Source organism: Staurois parvus, unplaced genomic scaffold, assembly GCF_062004578.1.
Source record: "Staurois parvus isolate SC_StPar_1 unplaced genomic scaffold, SC_StPar_1.0 ptg000017l, whole genome shotgun sequence".
NCBI classification, from domain to species: Eukaryota; Metazoa; Chordata; class Amphibia; order Anura; family Ranidae; genus Staurois; species Staurois parvus.
In genome coordinates this window covers 17262546-17289035 of record NW_028317813.1, presented here as the reverse complement: position 1 = coordinate 17289035, position 26490 = coordinate 17262546, and the positions used below count along the sequence as shown (strand labels likewise).

Genomic DNA, 26490 nt, shown 5'->3' with positions numbered 1-26490 from the left:
TCTCCTGGCCACTGAGTGAGTTAGCATAAAATAGAACTTTACCCATAACAATTTGATAAAAAATAATGTTCTTTAGTAAGAAACATACACTCCACATTAATAATTATGCAACCAAAATTAGTGTGTGCTGTAAATTGCCTCCTGTCTCTTCTTGCTGGAGGCTGCCATTTTACTGAAGCCCAGAGAGCATGAGCAGCATTAAATCTTTAGGCTGTAAGCAGATTGGCCTCTACATTTTTGGCAGTGCCAAAAATAGAGAGCAACTGAGCATGTGCAGAGCAGGGAGAGACAGTGTATTCTTGCATTTTTAATATTATTATTTTATTATATTATTTTAAATGCTTTACACAGCTATACCTGCAAAAGGGGCCAACCTGAAGTGATCTAGCAGGACTTAATTTTCTGGATAACATTTCACTTTAATAGTAAACATTTTTTTGACAGTATAACTTTAATAAGAGTAAAATAAATAATTTATAGCCTGACTACAGTAATGGCATCTTTCAATTTTATTTTCTACAGACGTGTCTGATATGGAGAAGACCTTCTCATCCCTCTGCAATACAGACCTAACTCCTGTCACAAACTGCATGGAGCATGCACTGACTGCTGTCCACCCCAAAACACGCTACTCAGCAGGCTGGGATGCCAAACTCTTCTTTATACCACTCTCCTATGTCCCAACTGTAATCTCTGACTACCTGCTTACTCGAACAGCTCCCACACCAGCTCATTAAAGCAGAACTTCACTCTCTTGACTACTTTTAATTCTTATGCTGCTAGCCTTAGTAAATAGATAGGATGTACGTATGTCATATTTACTTGTTTTAAAGTTTTTTTTGTACATTTTTTTAGTTACTTCCTGGTTTCCATGCCCAGGCAAATAATGCTATACATCCCAGGAATCTTCAAGGGGGAGGAGGGATTTTCTCAGCTAAGTACACCCTCCTGGCTGCATGCCTGAGCGAAGGGCAGATGGATTCCTGGAAGTAAATGCTACATAAATTACCTGCCCTTACTCAATATGACTACAGTCAGAAATGCTAGAGTGGTGTTTTTCAAAGTGATTTCTCAACAAGTTAAAGCATGGAGATATGGATGGGGAAGTTTGTTTTTGGTGTTCAGATGAAGTGTAGTTCCACTTTAACGTGTTAAAATAAAGTATGGAAACACACTTTAGTTTGTTTGTTTACAGACCTTGCAAAACAAGTTTATGATTGAGTCCTCTTTCTTTTGTATTAACGATGAGAATCATGAGGAATGACTGATGAATATGATGATGTATATTGCCTATATACAAACATATTTATAGCCTAGAGCAGGGGTAGGCAACCTTTGAGAGGTAAAGATCTACCTGGAAAACATCAAAGAGATCATAGATAACCAGAGTAAACTTTTTTTATTTTTTAGGAAATGTAACTAGCAAGCCCCCGATAAAGAGTAAGGATTGCATGAAAAAAACAGAAAAACATTTAAAAAACCGAATGCAACTCTAAAATATAAACTTAGTCTACCTTTAAAAGTGAGAAACTAGTGTTCACTTTCATTCACAATTCCTTTCATGTTTGGAAAGTGATTGGTCACCTCCACAAGTTTGATGCAGGAGTCCATCATGAAAGCAGTACTACTGGTACTGAAGGCTGATTTGCTTGACTATTTTCAGGCCTGGCTGGTCTCAGTGGTAGCCTGGCTGTCTGCTTTGAGTTCTGGCCAGTGTAGTATGTCGGGCAGTGTAAAGAGGTCAGTAGTAGGTAGGGTGGTGCACAGAGGTCAGTAGTATGTAGATCAGTGTACAGGGGTCAGGAGTAAGTAGGGCAGTGTAAAGGGGTCAGGACTTGGAAGGGCAATGTACAGAGGTCAGTAGGATGTATTGCAGTGTACAGAGATTGATGGTATGTAGGGCAATGTACAGGGGTCATTAGCATGTAGGGCAGAGGACAGGGGATCAGCAGGGTGAACTACAGGGGGTCAGGAGGGCCTGGTACTAAGATTCTGTCACACCATCCCTGGTCTTCATAGTACTGACCCCTCTCGCTCTGCCAAGAACTACTAATTTTCTAAGACCTTGCAGTTTCAGTGGCTTCTGCTGCTGTCTGCTATCTCTTCTTATAAATAATGATGATTTAGCATCTGAAAATTATAAATCTAATGACTTTTTATATTATTTTGTAGTGCCTTGTAATCGTCTCTATAAAACCTTTATTGAAATTAAAAAAAGTAATTTTCATACTGCTCGTTTATAATTGATTAGGTACTGGTGCCCAAACAACCATAAAGGTCAAAAATTAGTCAATAAAATTGACTTGATTGGCTTCCAGAAATGACTTGTTAAATTCAGAAGCATATAGGCTTGTCGGTCATAAGCATAATGAATCATTATGTCTTTTGGTTCACTTTGCCATTGTTCTACTATAGAAACAACTTTTGAACTCCCTCAGAACCCCCTTTTATCACAAATGTTACTATGGTATTCCGTGAATACAACACCCTTTCCGCGAAGAACTACTTCCTCGTATTTCCCTGGAGCTATATTCCCAAACAGTTTCAAAGCATGACCTCTTGTTTTAGCACTTCCCCTTGAAAGCATGTTTCCTTTCATTGCCTCAGTTATAGACCTAAGTAATTTTCAGCACTTTATATACAAACTATATAGCATCACACATAAGGCAACATTCCATAAAATTATCAAGGGTACAGTAAGTGATATATTCAAGACCGAAGACGAGGAGAGTACTGTGTGTACTTAAGGTGTGTACTCGGTTTTATCATTGAAACTGTTTTTATACAGGCCTGTTCAATAAGGCTATATGACAAGCATTCAACCATAGAATCCAACCAGAATTCCTGTTTCACTGATTACAGGGAATTAAACTCTGATTGGCTGTAATGGTCTTATTGAACAGTCCAGATTATGTTTGTAGTTTCAGTCCAAAATATGATTTGTTTATAGAACAAAGCACTGCACAATTACTTTTCTAGTATTTACTTAGAGGATGCTTTATGTAATACAGCAAAATTGTTCAGATAATTTAATGACTTTTAGTCTTTAACCAATTATTGAAATCTGCATGATACAATTGTAGTTGGTATACACACAAGCTGGGATATATGTATACATTGGCAAATGTGACATTCACAAAATATTCACAGCAGATGTGTCTTCCTGGTACATGTGTTTCAAATTACTGTGATAGGTTCACCTGCAGGGAATGTTTGAATGTCACATTCGCTGCTTTATAAATATGCCCTGGGTTCTGAAAGAAAAAGTAAGTGAAACTATAGTATGATAAGTAAAAACAAATAACCACCGGGCCTTTAAAAGTGTATATAGATAAAAAGGTTGTCTTAGTCTATTGACAGGTATGTAAGTACCCCTACACACTTCATAGACTTCCTGTACTCAACATACATCATTACCTGGAACATCACATTGTGGCTACAGTATGCAGTCTAATACCTTGATGCTATCATAAATAGTTTCCTAATGATGCCTTATATCTAAACTTAAGGCTCATTGAGTGCTGTCTTGCCATCACTTTTGTGCTCTGGCATCTCCAGAGTTCTCCATGATGCTAGATTTTCTGTGATATGTTGCCTCTGAGCACTATCCCTGTTGCCCCATGGCTTCTATAGTGGAAACGAATACCCAACATTAACATTTCATAAACATGTATAAACTGCAGTGCTAAGCTCCATCCCTTGATCACCTCTTTTCTTTCTCGTTCCCTGGAGCATATTAAGCTCTAGATTTGCTTCCTCTCTCCCCAGTTCATGATCACCTCCTCTGCCTCTTTTCTCTCTACCCCCTGGTCCATTACTAGCTCCTGCTTTGTACTGTCTACCAGTGGAACACAATCAGCCAACACAATCAGCCTCTCTTATCACATAACTCATTAACACAACATAATCAGGACACATCTTAAATCGGTTCCAAGTTTTATTTTTTTAACATTGTTATAAAATCTTTGCTTACATTAAAGTGGTTGTAAACCTCAGACATGAAATATGAACAAAGGATATCCTTCTATAGTGTGTACTTGTCTCTATTAAGAGCACTAAATGTACTTTATGTCTGCTGCTTTGTTCCTCTACTATCAGCATGAATCACATCTGACAAGTTTTTCTGACACCAAGAAAAAAAAAAGTGACAGGGGAGGGAACTCCAGCAGATTGACAGCCTCAGCACTGTTCCTGTGAACTGTGTGAAAGGGGGTGTGTCTCTTCCCTCCAATTAGCTGTCAAAGCTCTCCTCACTGAGCTCTGTGGTGTGTTTTTTAGCTCTCTACCACCTGTTTTCTGAACTCTCAGATAAGCTGTATAAATTCAGCACTTTTAACGGACGTAGAGAAGAGAAGACAGCAGATAGACAGCTACAACTTATGAAAGAGGATTTGTTTCCTCTTTGTGTCGCCTGAGGCCAGTCACTTTACTTGCTCGGGTTTACAACCAGGGCCAGATCTAGCCTGTCTGATGTAGGGGTGCAGTAAAAAAATGGCAGAGGACAGGGGTCACTGCTGGCAGGGCATAGGACAGGGGCACAGCTCCTTCTTACATCTCTGCACTGCATCCTGGGCACAGGCAGCAGAGCTTCTCCTCCCCACACAAGTCTCATCAGTATAGTGTCAAACTAGGGTGGTAAACTATCAAATTAGGGCAGCATAGTGGCAGGTTAGGGTTGGCTCTGGGGGGAGGGCACAACTAAAATCTGGGGGGCATAGCCCACCCCAGCACCCCCCTTGATCCAGCCATGTTTACAACCACTTTAACAACAAAATACTATGAAACCAAAAAATGACTCAAATGCTTCAAGATGTGATGGCTCAATAAAAGAACAAAGCTATCGCCCAAAGAATAACAACCTTTCATTAGCCACACAAGAAATTAATGAAGTTCCTTCCTGAGTCTGTAATGAAATGTGTTCACTGATCAGTAATGGTTCACAATTTGATACCGTTCTACTTCAGCCATTGTCTTCCCACACAATCTGCCATTACAATATACGTGTTTTGCTAATAAATTCCATGGCGTATGTTCTTTAATGAAAAAATAATCAGCTAGTCAAAGTTGAGCTTACTGAAGATAAGCAAATGCATATTGTAGCTTGACCCTTCCTGAATATGCAAATATGTGGATAATTGTGTTTTAGCACACGTTTTCCATATTATTTGCTGCTTTCATGACAAACTATTATTCGCATGCTCCTCACGAGAGAATTGGATACAGACATCTCCTTTTTTAGAAATCCAAACATGCTTCCAGCTTTCCATGGGATAAAATTTCCTTACACTCAATAAAAAGAGAAGATTACGCACAGCGGCATAGGGAAACAATCAGTGTGGGAGTATGGGTTATTTTGTTTTTGCTACAACATAAGGATATCATTTCTTACACAGGGATGACTATATGGCTCTGTTTTTATATGTTCATCCCTTTGTATTCTTGGATTAATTTGAAATAAAATTGGCATTCTGGGCAAAATGTTCCCTTGTTTCCCTTTCTGAGGCATTTCCTGCTGACACAAAAGATCTTTGTCTTCATATAAACAGTTATGCACCTTTGCCAACCAGTCTGTGATCAGCATTACAATTCTATTCATCCCGGACATCTTAGACACATCTGGAGGCTCCAAGCCCAGGCTGACTCCGTATTAGTTACAGTACATCCACTTAGAGGAATGGGTGATATATTTATTCTGACTTTTTGTACTCAGGCAGATGCTGGAAATCTCAGAACGGCTTTTTACTACTTACAGGTACAAGGAACAAATATACAACATATTGGCACGCGGCATATATGGTATATATGACCGGTATTAGGAAAACAAGAACTATGAAAGCAGCAGGGAAATCTTTTGTATAGAAGTACTTTGAATATGTACAGAAATACCTTTCTTAAGGGTACAAACGTCTGGAGGTAAGAGTTGGCTTTATTTTTACATTTGTTTCTCATACTCCTGTAAATGTCATGTTTGCTGTACTGTTTTTATCCTCGCTTACTATGTAACTTTGATGATTTTTGCTTAGCAGTGAGTTGCAACAGTAACCGCAGCAATACTTTTTTGTATGGGATTTACTAAAGACGTATAACATTTTTACTTTTACAGTGAATTTTCACTTATCTTGGTGAACAAGATGAAATGAAGTAAAAGTTCACTTTGCAAAGAATACTCAATCACGTGCAAGGAAATGTAAAAAAAAAAAAGCAGGATTTTTGCTTTTACATGATTGGATAATTAAAGTCCACTTCACCTCATTCATCTAAGACAAATGAAAATTCACATTTCAAACATTAACTTAACCTAGTGAATGAGGTGAAGTTGAACCTTATTTGCTAAGAAATTGCTAATGTACTTTGCAGAGGGAAAATTCACTTTAAAGTGAACATACGCTACTCCTTTAGTAAATTTACCCTATTGCATCATTGAACATATACAATTCAGCTTTTTAAACAATGCAGTAAAAGCTTAATGTTGTAGTCACATGAGAACAAAAATGATTGATGACTGGTTTCTATGTATTACCGAACTTTGCAGTAAAATGGGTAGAATATGGTAACAGGATTCTCCCCACAAATCTTTTGTGCAGTAATGTATTTGTGTGTACCTTTTTGTATATAGTTTGTAGTAAAATCTGTACCTGATGGTCATATTTGTAAATTACATATGTGGGCTCTGTGTCTTGCTTCACAGTGTTAGTCAAGGGTTAATTAATTTTTTTTTAACATTTAACCGCTTCCCGTACACCCTATAGCAGTAATACTGCTACAGGGCGGCATGTGTGCGTAAAATTATGTGTGTATATATACATGTTTTTGCATTTCTGGGTAGGGGACACACGCACGCTGTGCGCGCCCTACCTGCGGCCTTGGCTGTCAATTACCAGGTCCCGGCCGGTGATTATTCACCAGCACCTGGTGATCGAGCATTACCGATGGAGGGAGAGAACTGTAAGTAAACAATACAGTTACTGTATCTCCCCTGTCAACTCCTGCACACTGCTATGCATGGCTTTGCATATCAGAGCCATACAAAGCAGTGTGCTTACAGTGAATACACAGTAAAACCGCACACAGTTAACCCTTTGATTGCCCCACATGTTAGCCCCTTCCTGCACAGTACCATTAGTATAGTGTCAATGCTTTTTATTAGCACTGATCACTGTATTGGTGTCACTGGGAATGTCAGTGACACCAAGTCAGTTCCTCCCAGTGTCAGAATGCCTGTTGAAGTCTCGCAGTCCCGCTATAAGTCGCTGATCACTGCCATTACTAGTAAAAAATTTAAAAAAATCCCAGTTTATATACCGCCATTTGTAAAAGCTAGAACTTTCATGTAAACCAATTAATTTAAAGGTATTTCGATTTTTTTAGCAAAGACATGTAACAGAATATATTTTGGCCTAAATTTATGATGAAATATGATTTTTTTAGATTTTTTTACATGCTTAATAGCAAAAAGTCAAAAATATTGTTTTTTTTCAAATATGTTGGTCTTTTTTTTTTTTTATAGTGCAAAAAATAAAAACAGCACAGCGATCAAATAACACCAAAGGAAAGCTCTATTTGTGGGAAAAAAAAGGATGTAAATTTCATTTGGGTGCAGCGTTGCAATTGTCAGTTAAAGTAATGCATGTAATGCAAAAAATGGCCTGGTCTAGAAGGGGGTAAATGCTCTGGAGGGGAAGTGGTTAATATCCATGATTGAGTGCACCCACTAAAAACAATGTACTCCAAATGTGGCATATGTCTCTAGGTTTAAAACTAAGTTTACTTTTTTTGTTAAAAAAATCAGCACAAGGGACATAGCTTGCGTTTAATCTGAAGGTTACCTTATGCTCATATTGGCTGTCATAGTTGAAATCCTCTGTCTTCTCCCCACCCACATGTCCTGCAGCCTTAATCTTCTAGTGCTGTGGGGGTTAACAGAAGCAATGTACCTGTCACAAAGACTCATAAAGAGTGCCAGCTATGCCCACCCCTTCCACTCCCTCCATTCATAGGAGCTGTACTATAGCTTGCACGAATGAAAAGGTATCCATAACTGGAGGATGGGCAGATTAATGAAAGGTCTGCCTCCTCCATTGGTAAAGTACAGCACTTTTCATTCATGGAAACTATAGTACAGCTCTTGTGATTGGAGGGGGGGGGGGGGGCTAAAGGGCAGGCAGAGTCAGCAGTATTGATGAGTACCTGGGTCAGATCCTCAGCTCTATTAACCCCCGCAGCACCTGAAGATTACTACTGCAGGGTATGACAGGGAAGAAGAGAGAGGATTCAGCTATAAGATCTGGCACCATCACAGGGGACACTTCAGATTAAATGTATGTACCATCCTGTGTGCTGATGAAAAAAGCTTTACCCAAGGTTCAGCTTGTGGAAAGGCAACCAGCCATACTTCACCCATTCAGAACAAAGGGAAACATTCCCTGCACTGCTTCAGTTTCACATATTTACACTATATTGCCAAATTGTATTGGGTCAGCCCTCCAAATCATTGGATTCAGGTGTTCCAATCACCTCCATGGCCACAGGTGTATAAAATCAAGCACCTAGGCATGCAGACCACAAACATTTGTAAAAGAATGGGTCGTTCTCAGGAGCTCCGTGAATTCAAGCGTGGTACCGTGATAGGTTGCCACTAGAGATGAGCGAAGAAATGAAAAATTCGATTCGACTGATTCGGCGAATTCGTGGACAATATTCGATTCGAGTCGAATAAATTCGCTGTGAATTTTACTTAAAAAAGGGTGTTTCTAGGCTTCAGAGAGACTTAATATTAGTGCAGAACACTGTACCTTTAATTTAAATGCCCTTGGAGTCTGCTGGGGAAGAGAAATAATACTGTCAGTCAGTATGACATGCAGATGAGTGCCGTCGATCTTAGAATCACCGCACACTTCACTCATTTGGGCAGTCACGGGGCCAAAACCAGAGTGTGGAGCCACAGTGTGGCGGTGGAGGCAGCAGCAATGGGAGGCCATACAGCACCCTATGACAAAAATGGAAACCACCAGCAGTGTGAGGAGACCTGAAAGTGGCACATGGCAGAGTGTGGCGATAGAGACAGCAGCAATGGGAGGCCGTACAGGGACCCATGACACACTCTGGACCTGGCAGCAGCATGAGGAGGCGGTACAGGGGCCCATGACAGATTACGGGCCTGGCAGCAGCATGAGGAGTCGGTACAGGGGCCCATGGCAGATTACGGGCCTGGCAGCAGCAATGGGAGGCCGTACAGGGACCCATGACACACTCTGGACCTGGCAGCAGCATGGGGAGGCGGTACAGGGGCCCATGACAGATTACGGGCCTGGCAGCAGCATGAGGAGTCGGTACGGGGGCCCATGACACACTCTGGACCTGGCAGCAGCATGAGGAGGCGGTACAGGGGCGCATGACAGATTACGAGCCTGGCAGCAGCAACTTGGACAGGAGGACGTTCAGCTTCTGCACCGTCGGGTGCGTGCTCGCAAACTGTTGTCTCTTGGAAACGGATTCCAAGAAAGACTGCTGACGGAATCCGTGAAGAGGAGTAGCAGGAGAAGGAGCATCTGAACGAGCAGAATATGCCAACAAGCGACAACAGTGGCCCATGACAGATTACGGGCCTGGCAGCAGCATGAGGAGTCGGTACGGGGGCCCATGGCAGATTACGGGCCTGGCAGCAGCTATGGGAGGCCCGTAATCTGCCAGCACCCTATGACAAAAAATGGAACCCACCAGCAGTGTGAGGAGACCTGAAAGTGGCACATGGCAGAGTGTGGCGATGGAGACAGCAGCAATGGGAGGCCGTACAGGGACCCATGAGAGACTCTGGACCTGGCAGCAGCATGAGGAGGCGGTATAGGGGCCCATGGCAGATTAGGGGCCTGGCAGCAGCTATGGGAGGCCCGTAATCTGCCAGCACCCTATGACAAAAAATGGAACACACCAGCAGTGTGAGGAGACCTGAAAGTGGCACATGGCAGAGTGTGGCGATGGAGGCAGCAGCAATGGGAGGCCGTACAGGGACCCATGAGAGACTCTGGACTTGGCAGCAGCATGAGGAGGCGGTATAGGGGCCCATGGCAGATTAGGGGCCTGGCAGCAGCTATGGGAGGCCCGTAATCTGCCAGCACCCTATGACAAAAAATGGAACACACCAGCAGTGTGAGGAGACCTGAAAGTGGCACATGTTTGGGGCATGATTCATGGCGGATTTAGTCAGTTGTGTCAGGAACTGGTGGTTTGAAATCCAGACTAATCCACGCCTGATTCATTTTCACAAACGTGAGTCTCTCCACACTTTGGGTGGACAGTCGTGTCCTCCGCGGAGTTGCAATACCTCCTGCCGCACTAAACACGCGCTCCGATGCCACGCTACTGGCCGGGCATGACAGCCTTTCAAGGGCAAATTCAGCTAGTTGGGGCCAAAGGTCAAGTTTCGTTGCCCAGTAGTCAAGGGGATTGTCTACCTCGGTTGGCAGGGTGCTGTCCAAGTAGGCCTAAGCCTGTTGTTTGAGGTCCTGCTCCAGGTCCACCTGATGCTGCTGCTGCTGCTGCGGCTGGTTAGTAGTTTCCTCACTGCGCTGGTGAAGAAAGCTACTCATCATCGACTGCAGACTGAGGCAGCCGCTGCTGGTGGAGCTGCCACTGCTCCTACCACCCCACCCCTCCCCTGCTGCCATGGCAGCGGAACACGAGCGCACAGGGCCCACAGTGTCTGAGGATGGACGTTGGCGCAGACAGGCAGAGACCAGCTGACTACATAGGTGTTTTTTATAGTACGTTATTTTGGCCTCCCTCTCAGCAGGTGTGAAAAAGGCCACCATTTTTGAACGGTAGCGAGGGTCCAACAAGGTGGACAGCCAAAAGTCATCCCTCTGTCTGATGGTTATTATTCGGCTGTCGCTACGCAAGCAACCGAGCATGCTATGGGCCATTTGTGCCAAGGAATGCGAGGGACTCCCTGCCTCCATCTCCACAGCATACTGCCACGGTGCGTCTAGGTCCTCTGTCTCCTCTTCCTCCTCCTCTACCAGATGCTCCTGCTCCTCCACTCCTGTCCGCTGAGTGGAAAAACCACCCATTTCACTCAATAATTCCTGAGCACCAATGTCCTCCTCTACCTCCTCCTCTTCTTCCAGTCCTGCCCCCACAGGGGCCATGTGGCGTTGAGATCTGTGCGCCACGTCTACCGCACCCTGACCAGCCATTGTTAACAGCATTTGTTCCAGGACGTGCAACAGAGGAATGACGTCGTTCATCCCATAGTCCTGCCGACTCACGAATAGCGTGGCCTCCTCAAAGGGCCTGAGCAAGCGCAGGTGTCACGCATGAGCTGCCAATGGCTGACATCTAAGTTACACAGGGAGTACCTTTATCTGCTTTTAACATCAGGAAATCTGTGATGGCCTTTTGCTGTTCGTAAAGGCGGTCTAACATATGTAGGGTTGAATTCCACCTTGTTGCAACGTCACAGCATGAGGAGTCGGTATAGGGGCCCATGGCAGATTAGGGGCCTGGCAGCAGTTATGGGAGGCCCATAATCTGCCAGCACCCTATGACAAAAAATGGAACACACCAGCAGTGTGAGGAGACCTGAAAGTGGCACATGGCAGAGTGTGGTGATGGAGACAGCAGCAATGGGAGGCCGTACAGGGACCCATGAGAGACTCTGGACCTGGCAGCAGCATGAGGAGGCGGTATATAGGGGCCTACGGCAGATTAGGGGCCTGGCAGCAGCTATAGGAGGCCCGTAATCTGCCAGCACCCTATGTCAAAAAATTCAACACACCAGCAGTGTGTGAGGAGACCTGAAAGTGGCACATGGCAGAGTGTGGCGATGGAGACAGCAGCAATGGGAGGCCGTACAGGGACCCATGACAGACTCTGGACTTGGCAGCAGCATGAGGAGGCGGTATATAGGGGCTTATGGCAGATTAGGGGCCTGGCAGCAGCTATAGGAGGCCCGTAATCTGCCAGCACCCTATGTCAAAAAATTCAACACACCAGCAGTGTGAGGAGACCTGAAAGTGGCACATGGCAGAGTGTGGCGATGGAGACAGCAGCAATGGGAGGCCGTACAGGGACCCATGACAGACTCTGAACTTGGCAGCAGCATGAGGAGGCGGTATATAGGGGCCCATGGCAGATTAGGGGCCTGGCAGCAGCTATAGGAGGCCCGTAATCTGCCAGCACCCTATGTCAAAAAATTCAACACACCAGCAGTGTGAGGAGACCTGAAAGTGGCACATGGCAGAGTGTGGCGATGGAGACAGCAGCAATGGGAGGCCGTACAGGGACCCATGACAGACTCTGGACTTGGCAGCAGCATGAGGAGGCGGTATATAGGGGCCCATGGCAGATTAGGGGCCTGGCAGCAGCTATGGGAGGCCCGTAATCTGCCAGCACCCTATGTCAAAAAATTCTACACACCAGCAGTGTGTGAGGAGACCTGAAAGTGGCACATGGCAGAGTGTGGCGATGGAGACAGCAGCAATGGGAGGCCGTACAGGGACCCATGACAGACTCTGGACTTGGCAGCAGCATGAGGAGGCGGTATATAGGGGCCCATGGCAGATTAGGGGCCTGGCAGCAGCTATGGGAGGCCCGTAATCTGCCAGCACCCTATGTCAAAAAATTCAACACACCAGCAGTGTGTGAGGAGACCTGAAAGTGGCACATGGCAGAGTGTGGCGATGGAGAAAGCAGCAATGGGAGGCCGTACAGGGACCCATGAGAGACTCTGGACCTGGCAGCAGCATGAGGAGGCGGTATATAGGGGCCTATGGCAGATTAGGGGCCTGGCAGCAGCTATGTGAGGCCCGTAATCTGCCTGCACCCTATGTCAAAAAATTAAACACACCAGCAGTGTGAAGAGACCTGAAAGTGGCACATGGCAGAGTGTGGCGATGGAGACAGCAGCAATGGGAGGCCGTACAGGGACCATGACAGACTCTGGACTTGGCAGCAGCATGAGGAGGCGGTATATAGGGGCCCATGGCAGATTAGGGGCCTGGCAGCAGCTATGTGAGGCCCGTAATCTGCCTGCACCCTATGTCAAAAAATTTAACACACCAGCAGTGTGAAGAGACCTGAAAGTGGCACATGGCAGCAGAGTGTGGCGATGGAGACAGCAGCAATGGGAGGCCGTACAGGGACCCATGAGAGACTCTAGACTTGGCAGCAGCATGAGGAGGCGGTATATAGGGGCCCATGGCAGATTAGGGGCCTGGCAGCAGCTATGTGAGGCCCGTAATCTGCCTGCACCCTATGTCAAAAAATTAAACACACCAGCAGTGTGAAGAGACCTGAAAGTGGCACATGGCAGCAGAGTGTGGCGATGGAGACAGCAGCAATGGGAGGCCGTACAGGGACCCATGAGAGACTCTAGACTTGGCAGCAGCATGAGGAGGCGGTATATAGGGGCCCATGGCAGATTAGGGGCCTGGCAGCAGCTATGTGAGGCCCGTAATCTGCCTGCACCCTATGTCAAAAAATTAAACACACCAGCAGTGTGAAGAGACCTGAAAGTGGCACATGGCAGCAGAGTGTGGCGATGGAGACAGCAGCAATGGGAGGCCGTACAGGGACCATGACAGACTCTGGACTTGGCAGCAGCATGAGGAGGCGGTATATAGGGGCCCATGGCAGATTAGGGGCCTGGCAGCAGCTATGTGAGGCCCGTAATCTGCCTGCACCCTATGTCAAAAAATTTAACACACCAGCAGTGTGAAGAGACCTGAAAGTGGCACATGGCAGCAGAGTGTGGCGATGGAGACAGCAGCAATGGGAGGCCGTACAGGGACCATGACAGACTCTGGACTTGGCAGCAGCATGAGGAGGCGGTATATAGGGGCCCATGGCAGATTAGGGGCCTGGCAGCAGCTATGTGAGGCCCGTAATCTGCCTGCAACCTATGTCAAAAAATTAAACACACCAGCAGTGTGAAGAGACCTGAAAGTGGCACATGGCAGCAGAGTGTGGCGATGGAGACAGCAGCAATGGGAGGCCGTACAGGGACCATGACAGACTCTGGACTTGGCAGCAGCATGAGGAGGCGGTATATAGGGGCCCATGGCAGATTAGGGGCCTGGCAGCAGCTATGTGAGGCCCGTAATCTGCCTGCACCCTATGTCAAAAAATTTAACACACCAGCAGTGTGAAGAGACCTGAAAGTGGCACATGGCAGCAGAGTGTGGCGATGGAGACAGCAGCAATGGGAGGCCGTACAGGGACCCATGAGAGACTCTAGACTTGGCAGCAGCATGAGGAGGCGGTATATAGGGGCCCATGGCAGATTAGGGGCCTGGCAGCAGCTATGTGAGGCCCGTAATCTGCCTGCACCCTATGTCAAAAAATTAAACACACCAGCAGTGTGAAGAGACCTGAAAGTGGCACATGGCAGCAGAGTGTGGCGATGGAGACAGCAGCAATGGGAGGCCGTACAGGGACCCATGAGAGACTCTAGACTTGGCAGCAGCATGAGGAGGCGGTATATAGGGGCCCATGGCAGATTAGGGGCCTGGCAGCAGCTATGTGAGGCCCGTAATCTGCCTGCACCCTATGTCAAAAAATTAAACACACCAGCAGTGTGAAGAGACCTGAAAGTGGCACATGGCAGCAGAGTGTGGCGATGGAGACAGCAGCAATGGGAGGCCGTACAGGGACCATGACAGACTCTGGACTTGGCAGCAGCATGAGGAGGCGGTATATAGGGGCCCATGGCAGATTAGGGGCCTGGCAGCAGCTATGTGAGGCCCGTAATCTGCCTGCACCCTATGTCAAAAAATTTAACACACCAGCAGTGTGAAGAGACCTGAAAGTGGCACATGGCAGCAGAGTGTGGCGATGGAGACAGCAGCAATGGGAGGCCGTACAGGGACCATGACAGACTCTGGACTTGGCAGCAGCATGAGGAGGCGGTATATAGGGGCCCATGGCAGATTAGGGGCCTGGCAGCAGCTATGTGAGGCCCGTAATCTGCCTGCACCCTATGTCAAAAAATTTAACACACCAGCAGTGTGAAGAGACCTGAAAGTGGCACATGGCAGCAGAGTGTGGCGATGGAGACAGCAGCAATGGGAGGCCGTACAGGGACCATGACAGACTCTGGACTTGGCAGCAGCATGAGGAGGCGGTATATAGGGGCCCATGGCAGATTAGGGGCCTGGCAGCAGCTATGTGAGGCCCGTAATCTGCCTGCACCCTATGTCAAAAAATTTAACACACCAGCAGTGTGAAGAGACCTGAAAGTGGCACATGGCAGCAGAGTGTGGCGATGGAGACAGCAGCAATGGGAGGCCGTACAGGGACCATGACAGACTCTGGACTTGGCAGCAGCATGAGGAGGCGGTATATAGGGGCCCATGGCAGATTAGGGGCCTGGCAGCAGCTATGTGAGGCCCGTAATCTGCCTGCACCCTATGTCAAAAAATTTAACACACCAGCAGTGTGAAGAGACCTGAAAGTGGCACATGGCAGCAGAGTGTGGCGATGGAGACAGCAGCAATGGGAGGCCGTACAGGGACCCATGAGAGACTCTAGACTTGGCAGCAGCATGAGGAGGCGGTATATAGGGGCCCATGGCAGATTAGGGGCCTGGCAGCAGCTATGTGAGGCCCGTAATCTGCCTGCACCCTATGTCAAAAAATTAAACACACCAGCAGTGTGAAGAGACCTGAAAGTGGCACATGGCAGCAGAGTGTGGCGATGGAGACAGCAGCAATGGGAGGCCGTACAGGGACCATGACAGACTCTGGACTTGGCAGCAGCATGAGGAGGCGGTATATAGGGGCCCATGGCAGATTAGGGGCCTGGCAGCAGCTATGTGAGGCCCGTAATCTGCCTGCACCCTATGTCAAAAAATTTAACACACCAGCAGTGTGAAGAGACCTGAAAGTGGCACATGGCAGCAGAGTGTGGCGATGGAGACAGCAGCAATGGGAGGCCGTACAGGGACCATGACAGACTCTGGACTTGGCAGCAGCATGAGGAGGCGGTATATAGGGGCCCATGGCAGATTAGGGGCCTGGCAGCAGCTATGTGAGGCCCGTAATCTGCCTGCACCCTATGTCAAAAAATTTAACACACCAGCAGTGTGAAGAGACCTGAAAGTGGCACATGGCAGCAGAGTGTGGCGATGGAGACAGCAGCAATGGGAGGCCGTACAGGGACCATGACAGACTCTGGACTTGGCAGCAGCATGAGGAGGCGGTATATAGGGGCCCATGGCAGATTAGGGGCCTGGCAGCAGCTATGTGAGGCCCGTAATCTGCCTGCACCCTATGTCAAAAAATTTAACACACCAGCAGTGTGAAGAGACCTGAAAGTGGCACATGGCAGCAGAGTGTGGCGATGGAGACAGCAGCAATGGGAGGCCGTACAGGGACCCATGAGAGACTCTAGACTTGGCAGCAGCATGAGGAGGCGGTATATAGGGGCCCATGGCAGATTAGGGGCCTGGCAGCAGCTATGTGAGGCCCGTAATCTGCCTGCACCCTATGTCAAAAAATTAAACACACCAGCAGTGTGAAGAGACCTGAAAGTGGCACATGGCAGCAGAGTGTGGCGATGGAGACAGCAGCAATGGGAGGCCGTACAGGGACCATGACAGACTCTGGACTTGGCAGCAGCATGAGGAGGCGGTATATAGGGGCCCATGGCAGATTAGGGGCCTGGCAGCAGCTATGTGAGGCCCGTAATCTGCCTGCACCCTATGTCAAAAAATTAAACACACCAGCAGTGTGAAGAGACCTGAAAGTGGCACATGGCAGAGTGTGGCGATGGAGACAGCAGCAATGGGAGGCCGTACAGGGACCATGACAGACTCTGGACTTGGCAGCAGCATGAGGAGGCGGTATATAGGGGCCCATGGCAGATTAGGGGCCTGGCAGCAGCTATGTGAGGCCCGTAATCTGCCTGCACCCTATGTCAAAAAATTTAACACACCAGCAGTGTGAAGAGACCTGAAAGTGGCACATGGCAGCAGAGTGTGGCGATGGAGACAGCAGCAATGGGAGGCCGTACAGGGACCCATGAGAGACTCTAGACTTGGCAGCAGCATGAGGAGGCGGTATATAGGGGCCCATGGCAGATTAGGGGCCTGGCAGCAGCTATGTGAGGCCCGTAATCTGCCTGCACCCTATGTCAAAAAATTAAACACACCAGCAGTGTGAAGAGACCTGAAAGTGGCACATGGCAGCAGAGTGTGGCGATGGAGACAGCAGCAATGGGAGGCCGTACAGGGACCATGACAGACTCTGGACTTGGCAGCAGCATGAGGAGGCGGTATATAGGGGCCCATGGCAGATTAGGGGCCTGGCAGCAGCTATGTGAGGCCCGTAATCTGCCTGCACCCTATGTCAAAAAATTTAACACACCAGCAGTGTGAAGAGACCTGAAAGTGGCACATGGCAGCAGAGTGTGGCGATGGAGACAGCAGCAATGGGAGGCCGTACAGGGACCCATGAGAGACTCTAGACTTGGCAGCAGCATGAGGAGGCGGTATATAGGGGCCCATGGCAGATTAGGGGCCTGGCAGCAGCTATGTGAGGCCCGTAATCTGCCTGCACCCTATGTCAAAAAATTAAACACACCAGCAGTGTGAAGAGACCTGAAAGTGGCACATGGCAGCAGAGTGTGGCGATGGAGACAGCAGCAATGGGAGGCCGTACAGGGACCATGACAGACTCTGGACTTGGCAGCAGCATGAGGAGGCGGTATATAGGGGCCCATGGCAGATTAGGGGCCTGGCAGCAGCTATGTGAGGCCCGTAATCTGCCTGCACCCTATGTCAAAAAATTTAACACACCAGCAGTGTGAAGAGACCTGAAAGTGGCACATGGCAGCAGAGTGTGGCGATGGAGACAGCAGCAATGGGAGGCCGTACAGGGACCCATGAGAGACTCTAGACTTGGCAGCAGCATGAGGAGGCGGTATATAGGGGCCCATGGCAGATTAGGGGCCTGGCAGCAGCTATGTGAGGCCCGTAATCTGCCAGCACCCTATGTCAAAAAATTTAACACACCAGCAGTGTGAAGAGACCTGAAAGTGGCACATGGCATGAGAGACTCTGGACCTGGCAGCAGCAGGAGGAGGCGGTATAGGGGCCCATGGCTGATTAGGGGCCTGGCAGCAGCTATGTGAGGCCCGTTATCTTGCAGCACCCTATGTCAAAAAATTTAACACACCAGCAGTGTGAAGAGACCTGAAAGTGGCACATGGCAGCAGAGTGTGGCGATGGAGACAGCAGCAATGGGAGGCCGTACAGGGACCCATGAGAGACTCTGGACCTGGCAGCAGCAGGAGGAGGTGGTATATAGGGGCCCATGGCAGATTAGGGGCCTGGCAGCAGCTATGTGAGGCCCGTAATCTGCCTGCACCCTATGTCAAAAAATTTAACACACCAGCAGTGTGAAGAGACCTGAAAGTGGCACATGGCAGCAGAGTGTGGCGATGGAGACAGCAGCAATGGGAGGCCGTACAGGGACCCATGAGAGACTCTGGACCTGGCAGCAGCAGGAGGAGGTGGTATATAGGGGCCTATGGCAGATTAGGGGCCTGGCAGCAGCTATAGGAGGCCCGTAATCTGCCAGCACCCTATGTCAAAAAATTCAACACACCAGCAGTGTGAGGAGACCTGAAAGTGGCACATGTTTGAGGCATGATTCATGGCGGATTTAGTCAGTTGTGTCAGGAACTGGTGGTTTGAAATCCAGACTAATCCACGCCTGATTCATTTTCACAAACGTGAGTCTCTCCACACTTTGGGTGGACAGTCGTGTCCTCCGCGGAGTTACAATACCTCCTGCCGCACTAAACACGCGCTCCGATGCCACGCTACTGGCCGGGCATGACAGCCTTTCAAGGGCAAATTCAGCTAGTTGGGGCCAAAGGTCAAGTTTCGTTGCCCAGTAGTCAAGGGGATTGTCTACCTCGGTTGGCAGGGTGCTGTCCAAGTAGGCCCAAGCCTGTTGTTTGAGCTCCTGCTCCAGGTCCACCTGATGCTGCTGCTGCTGCTGCGGCTGGTTAGTAGTTTCCTCACTGCGCTGGTGAAGAAAGCTACTCATCATCGACTGCAGACTGAGGCAGCCGCTGCTGGTGGAGCTGCCACTGCTCCTACCACCCCACCCCTCCCCTGCTGCCATGCCAGCGGAACGCGAGCGCACAGGGCCCACAGTGTCTGAGGATGGACGATGGCGCACAAAGGCAGAGACCAACTGACTACATAGGTGGTTTTTATAGTACGTAATTTTGGCCTCCCTCTCAGCAGGTGTGAAAAAGGCCACCATTTTGGACCGGTAGCGAGGGTCCAACAAGGTGGACAGCCAAAAGTCATCCCTCTGTCTGATGGTTATTATTCGGCTGTCGCTACGCAAGCAACCGAGCATGCTATGGGCCATTTGTGCCAAGGAATGCGAGGGACTCCCTGCCTCCATCTCCACAGCATACTGCCACGGTGCGTCTGGGTCCTCTGTCTCCTCCTCCTCCTCCTCTACCAGATGCTCCTGCTCCTCCACTCCTGTCCGCTGAGTGGAAAAACCACCCATTTCACTCAATAATTCCTGAGCACAAATGTCCTCCTCTACCTCCTCCTCTTCTTCCTGTCCTGCCCCCACAGGGGTCATGTGGCGTTGAGATCTGTGCGCCACGTCTACCGCACCCTGACCAGCCATTGTTAACAGCATTTGTTCCAGGACGTGCAACAGAGGAATGACGTCGTTCATCCCATAGTCCTGCCGACTCACGAATAGCGTGGCCTCCTCAAAGGGCCTGAGCAAGCGGCAGGTGTCACGCATGAGCTGCCAATGGCTGACATCTAAGTTACACAGGGGAGTACCTTTATCCGCTTGTAACATCAGGAAATCGGTGATGGCCTTTCGCTGCTCGTAAAGGCGGTCTAACATGTGTAGGGTTGAATTCCACCTTGTTGCAACGTCGCAGATCAGGCGATGCTGTGGAATTCCGTTCTGCCGCTGCAGCTCAATGAGGGTGTTCTTTGCGGTGTAGGAATGGCTGAAATGCATGCACAGTTTACGTGACATTTTAAGGATGTCTTGCAGTGGGATGGTGGATTTTAGGAACCGCTTGACAACCAGATTGAACACGTGAGCCATGCATGGCGCATGGCACAACCTTCCTTGACGCAGAGCAGACACCATGTTCTTTCCGTTGTCAGTCAACATGGTTCCGATTTTTAGTTTGCGCGGAGACAGCCATCTGTCGATTTCTCTGTTCATTACACTCAGCAGTTCCTCCCCTGTGTGACTACGTTCGCCAAGGCATACCAGGTGCAGCACAGCGTGACACCGTTGCGCCCTGCACATGTGATATGCCGGTCGGGTAATGGGACTTGGCACGGGGGTGGCGGCTGAGGACACGGCGGAAAAAGAGGTGGTAGAGGCGGACATGCTTGCTGGACCAAGGACGTGCAAACGTGGAGGCAAAAGCGTCGTGACCTGTCCAAGTTGCTGGTTTGGCTGTGCCGGCACCACGTTCACCCAGTGGGCCGTAAATGACATGTACTGTCCCTGACCGTAGTTACAGCTCCACACGTCGGCGCTGCCGTGCACTTTGGCAGAGACCGACATGCTCAAAGACTGGCCCACCATCTCTTCTACATGTGAATGCAGGGCTGGCACTGCCTTTTGGGCAAAGAAATGACGGCTTGGCACTCTCCACCGCGGCGCGGCACAAGCCATCATTTCTCGGAAAGGTGCTGAGTCCACCAGTTGGAAAGGGAGGGACTGCAGCACCAGCAACTTGGACAGGAGGACGTTCAGCTTTTGCACCGTCGGGTGCGTGCTCGCAAACTGTTGTCTCTTGGATACGGATTCCAAGAAAGACTGTTGACGGAATCCGAGAAGAGGAGTAGCAGGAGAAGGAGCATCTGAACGAGCGGAAGATGCCAATGAGCGACAACTCCCCTCAGCAGAGGTGTTGGAGCCTTGACTGGCTGATAGAGGGCGATTGACGACGTCGGGTGACGGAGCAAGTAACGGAGCGGGTGATGGAGCGGGGGCTGGGGCAGGCAGAACCGCCGTATGTTTATCACGGTTTTCCCAGGCCACCGAATGGTGACGCTGCATATGCTGACGCAACGCTGTAGTCCCAACATGGGCCCCCTGGCCACGCTTGCATTTCTGGCCACATAGTCGACATACGGCTACGTTTACTTCCTCGGGCGGCTTGAGGAAAAATTGCCACACCACCGAGTAGGAAACTTTGCCCCCGCTACTCTTCACTGGCTGACTGCTACTTCCTCCGTGCGCACCGGCACCACTACTGGCCGTGGTGGTAGGCTGCAGTGGAGCTGGTGCTCTACTCCGTGGACGTTTGGCTCCACTGACACTGATGCGACCCTGCTGCTGTCTCCTGGGCAACCCACCGACTGTTTTGCTCGCTGCCAAGCTGCCACCCTCTTCTCCTGATGATGCGGAAGAAATTGCCTGATGACGACGAGGCTGCCAAGTGCGATCAACCTCCTCATCATCAAGTAGGGTCTCCGCCTCACTACTAGCCCCCTCGGCTGCGTCTGGGTCAGGAGACAGACCTGTCTCTAGACCGGCTACCGAGCCACTCTCCTCGCCAGTACTTGTTCGCTTGGCTGCTGAAAAGGCCGATGTCTCCCCCCGTTCCTGACCGCCCTCTGTTAGCTCTTCCTCACTGTACAGTGGGGCTGAGCCCACAGCATGCGATACTTCGCTTGGTGAGGGAACAGCAAAGGACAGGGGCAGGTAGAGGACACGTGATTTCAGTGGGCTTGGTCCCGGGCCATGCCAACTAACGGTTGTGTCTGACGTACCCACCGACCGTTGGCTGTAGGTGTCAGAGGTAACCTGGGAAGAGGAAGACGACCGAGCCAACCAATCAATGACGGCAGGGTTGTCGGTGGAGACACGACCGCTGGATGACACCGGGAGCACTGGCCTCTGGCTGCGAATACTGCTGCCTCGACCCCTTCCTCTGCTGCCACGTCTGCTCGCTCCTAAAACATTGCCTCCTCTGCCACTCCTCTGCATGTTGTCTGACATACTATTTAATTCAACGATTAGGTGTCCCTGAGTAACAATTCTCTGGCACTCAGTAACAATTCTGTCTGTCCCTGAGTATGAATTCTGTGGCCCTGAGTAACAATTCTGTGTCTGTGCGAGTAACAATTCTGTGTCTGTGCGAGTAACAATTCTGTGTCTGTGCAAGTAACAATTTTGTGTCTGTGCGAGTAACAATTCTCTGGCACTCAGTAACAATTCTGTCTGTCCCTGAGTAACAATTCTCTGGCACTCAGTAACAATTCTGTCTGTCCCTGAGTAACAATTCTCTGGCACTCAGTAACAATTCTGTCTGTCCCTGAGTAACAATTCTCTGGCACTCAGTAACAATTCTGTCTGTCCCTGAGTAACAATTCTCTGGCACTCAGTAACAATTCTGTCTGTCCCTGAGTAACAATTCTCTGGCACTCAGTAACAATTCTGTCTGTCCCTGAGTAACAATTCTCTGGCACTCAGTAACAATTCTGTCTGTCCCTGAGTATGAATTCTGTGGCCCTGAGTAACAATTCTGTGTCTGCGCGAGTAACAATTCTGTGTCTGTGCAAGTAACAATTTTGTGTCTGTGCGAGTAACAATTCTCTGGCACTCAGTAACAATTCTGTCTGTCCCTGAGTATGAATTCTGTGGCCCTGAGTAACAATTCTGTCTCTGTGCGAGTAACAATTCTGTGTCTGTGCAAGTAACAATTTTGTGTCTGTGAGAGTAACAATTCTCTGGCACTCAGTAACAATTCTGTCTGTCCCTGAGTAACAATTCTCTGGCACTCAGTAACAATTCTGTCTGTCCCTGAGTATGAATTCTGTGGCCCTGAGTAACAATTGTGTGTCTGTGCAAGTAACAATTCTGTGTCTGTGCAAGTAACAATTTTGTGTCTGTGAGAGTAACAATTCTCTGGCACTCAGTAACAATTCTGTCTGTCCCTGAGTAACAATTCTCTGGCACTCAGTAACAATTCTGTCTGTCCCTGAGTAACAATTCTGTCTGTCCCTGAGTATGAATTCTGTGGCCCTGAGTAAGAATTCTCTGGCACTCAGTAACAATTCTGTCTGTCCCTGAGTATGAATTCTGTGGCCCTGAGTAACAATTGTGTGTCTGTGCAAGTAACAATTCTGTGTCTGTGCAAGTAACAATTTTGTGTCTGTGAGAGTAACAATTCTCTGGCACTCAGTAACAATTCTGTCTGTCCCTGAGTAACAATTCTCTGGCACTCAGTAACAATTCTGTCTGTCCCTGAGTATGAATTCTGTGGCCCTGAGTAACAATTCTGTCTCTGTGCGAGTAACAATTCTGTGTCTGTGCAAGTAACAATTTTGTGTCTGTGAGAGTAACAATTCTCTGGCACTCAGTAACAATTCTGTCTGTCCCTGAGTAAGAATTCTCTGGCACTCAGTAACAATTCTGTCTGTCCCTGAGTAACAATTCTCTGGCACTCAGTAACAATTCTGTCTGTCCCTGAGTAACAATTCTGTCTGTCCCTGAGTATGAATTCTGTGGCCCTGAGTAAGAATTCTCTGGCACTCAGTAACAATTCTGTCTGTCCCTGAGTATGAATTCTGTGGCCCTGAGTAACAATTGTGTGTCTGTGCAAGTAACAATTCTGTGTCTGTGCAAGTAACAATTTTGTGTCTGTGAGAGTAACAATTCTCTGGCACTCAGTAACAATTCTGTCTGTCCCTGAGTAACAATTCTCTGGCACTCAGTAACAATTCTGTCTGTCCCTGAGTATGAATTCTGTGGCCCTGAGTAACAATTCTGTCTCTGTGCGAGTAACAATTCTGTGTCTGTGCAAGTAACAATTTTGTGTCTGTGAGAGTAACAATTCTCTGGCACTCAGTAACAATTCTGTCTGTCCCTGAGTAAGAATTCTCTGGCACTCAGTAACAATTCTGTCTGTCCCTGAGTAACAATTCTCTGGCACTCAGTAACAATTCTGTCTGTCCCTGAGTAACAATTCTGTCTGTCCCTGAGTATGAATTCTGTGGCCCTGAGTAAGAATTCTCTGGCACTCAGTAACAATTCTGTCTGTCCCTGAGTATGAATTCTGTGGCCCTGAGTAACAATTGTGTGTCTGTGCAAGTAACAATTCTGTGTCTGTGCAAGTAACAATTTTGTGTCTGTGAGAGTAACAATTCTCTGGCACTCAGTAACAATTCTGTCTGTCCCTGAGTAACAATTCTCTGGCACTCAGTAACAATTCTGTCTGTCCCTGAGTATGAATTCTGTGGCCCTGAGTAACAATTCTGTCTCTGTGCGAGTAACAATTCTGTGTCTGTGCAAGTAACAATTTTGTGTCTGTGAGAGTAACAATTCTCTGGCACTCAGTAACAATTCTGTCTGTCCCTGAGTAAGAATTCTCTGGCACTCAGTAACAATTCTGTCTGTCCCTGAGTAACAATTCTCTGGCACTCAGTAACAATTCTGTCTGTCCCTGAGTATGAATTCTGTGGCCCTGAGTAACAATTCTGTGTCTGTGCGAGTAACAATTCTGTGTCTGTGCAAGTAACAATTTTGTGTCTGTGCGAGTAACAATTCTCTGGCACTCAGTAACAATTCTGTCTGTCCCTGAGTAACAATTCTCTGGCACTCAGTAACAATTCTGTCTGTCCCTGAGTATGAATTCTGTGGCCCTGAGTAACAATTCTGTGTCTGTGCGAGTAACAATTCTGTGTCTGTGCAAGTAACAATTTTGTGTCTGTGCGAGTAACAATTCTCTGGCACTCAGTAACAATTCTGTCTGTCCCTGAGTAACAATTCTCTGGCACTCAGTAACAATTCTGTCTGTCCCTGAGTAACAATTCTCTGGCACTCAGTAACAATTCTGTCTGTCCCTGAGTAACAATTCTCTGGCGCTCAGTAACAATTCTGTCTGTCCCTGAGTATGAATTCTGTGGCCCTGAGTAACAATTCTGTGTCTGTGCGAGTAACAATTCTGTGTCTGTGCAAGTAACAATTTTGTGTCTGTGCGAGTAACAATTCTCTGGCACTCAGTAACAATTCTGTCTGTCCCTGAGTAACAATTCTCTGGCACTCAGTAACAATTCTGTCTGTCCCTGAGTAACAATTCTCTGGCACTCAGTAACAATTCTGTCTGTCCCTGAGTATGAATTCTGTGGCCCTGAGTAACAATTCTGTGTCTGCGCGAGTAACAATTCTGTGTCTGTGCAAGTAACAATTTTGTGTCTGTGCGAGTAACAATTCTCTGGCACTCAGTAACAATTCTGTCTGTCCCTGAGTAACAATTCTCTGGCACTCAGTAACAATTCTGTCTGTCCCTGAGTAACAATTCTCTGGCACTCAGTAACAATTCTGTCTGTCCCTGAGTAACAATTCTCTGGCACTCAGTAACAATTCTGTCTGTCCCTGAGTAACAATTCTCTGGCACTCAGTAACAATTCTGTCTGTCCCTGAGTAACAATTCTCTGGCACTCAGTAACAATTCTGTCTGTCCCTGAGTAACAATTCTCTGGCACTCAGTAACAATTCTGTCTGTCCCTGAGTAACAATTCTGTCTGTCCCTGAGAATGAATTCTGTGGCCCTGAGTAAGAATTCTCTGGCACTCAGTAACAATTCTGTCTGTCCCTGAGTAACAATTCTCTGGCACTCAGTAACAATTCTGTCTGTCCCTGAGTAAAAATTCTGTGGCCCTAATAACGTTTCTGTGGCCCTAAGTAACAATTCTCTGGCACTGAGTAACAATTCTGTCTGTCCCTGAGTATGAATTCTGTGGCCCTAACTAGCGTTTCTTTGTCCCTAAATAACGATTCTGTGGCCCTCATTAACAAGTCTGTGTCCCTGAGTAATGGTTCTCTGTCCCTAAGTAACTTCTCTCTGTCCCCAATTCTCGTTTCTGTGGCCCTAACTCTGTCCCTGTCCCTAGTACAGAGCGGTCTGCCTCTGTTCAATGACTGCAGGCAAATGAAGATTTCCAAAATGGCCGCTATATATACCTCGACCATTACACAGTGCTGGCTGGCTGGCTGCTGATTGGCTGATGCGATCACATGTCGTTGAGGAATGCATTATGGGGCAGCGCGCCTTGTCTGCGCGCCTTCCCCGACATCCCCGCTCCGTCGCCGCACATGTCAGCCGCCATTTTCTGAAAAATTTCGATTCGCGCGTCCGAATTAGGCTGTTTTTCGGATTCGGCACGAATCGAAATTTTTCCGATATTCGACTCGAATTCCACTTCGGATACTTCGATTCGCTCATCTCTAGTTGCCACCTGTGCAATAAGTCCATCCGTGAAATTTCCTTGCTACTAAATATTTCAAGGTCAACTGTTAGTGGTATTATAACTAAGTAGAAGCAACTGGGAACAACAGCAACTCAGTCACAAAGTGGTAGGCCACGTAAAATGACAGAGTGGGGTCAACGCATACTGAAGCACACAGTGCACAGAAGTCACCAACTGTCTGCAGAGTCAATAGCTAAAGACCTCCAAACTTTGTGTAGCCTTCA

At 48.1% G+C, this 26490-nt stretch overlaps 2 protein-coding genes across 5 annotated transcripts in view; both read left to right on the top strand.

The window, feature by feature from the left end:
• The window catches only part of LOC149473378 (retinol dehydrogenase 16-like), a 32888-nt gene extending 31714 nt beyond the window's left edge, over positions 1-1174 (top strand). Inside the window, exon 4 of the mRNA XM_089681010.1 lies at positions 523-1174. Within this exon, the coding sequence (XP_089537136.1) occupies positions 523-737 (215 nt within the window). The 3' untranslated portion in view covers positions 738-1174. The remainder of the gene's footprint in view (positions 1-522) is intronic.
• Positions 1175-2641: 1467 nt separating this feature from the next.
• LOC149473377 (retinol dehydrogenase 16-like) overlaps positions 2642-26490 on the top strand; it is a 56223-nt gene continuing 32374 nt past the window's right edge. Inside the window, exons 1-2 of one of the 4 annotated variants that reach the window (XM_089680992.1) lie at positions 2642-2748; positions 5753-5913. In XM_089680992.1, coding sequence (XP_089537118.1) covers positions 5873-5913 — 41 coding nt within the window. In that variant the 5' untranslated portion in view covers positions 2642-2748; positions 5753-5872. Of the gene's footprint in view, positions 2749-5409; positions 5914-26490 lie in introns of those variants that run through there. The other 3 variants (XM_089680984.1, XM_089680980.1, XM_089681000.1) reach the window with 3 other exon arrangements.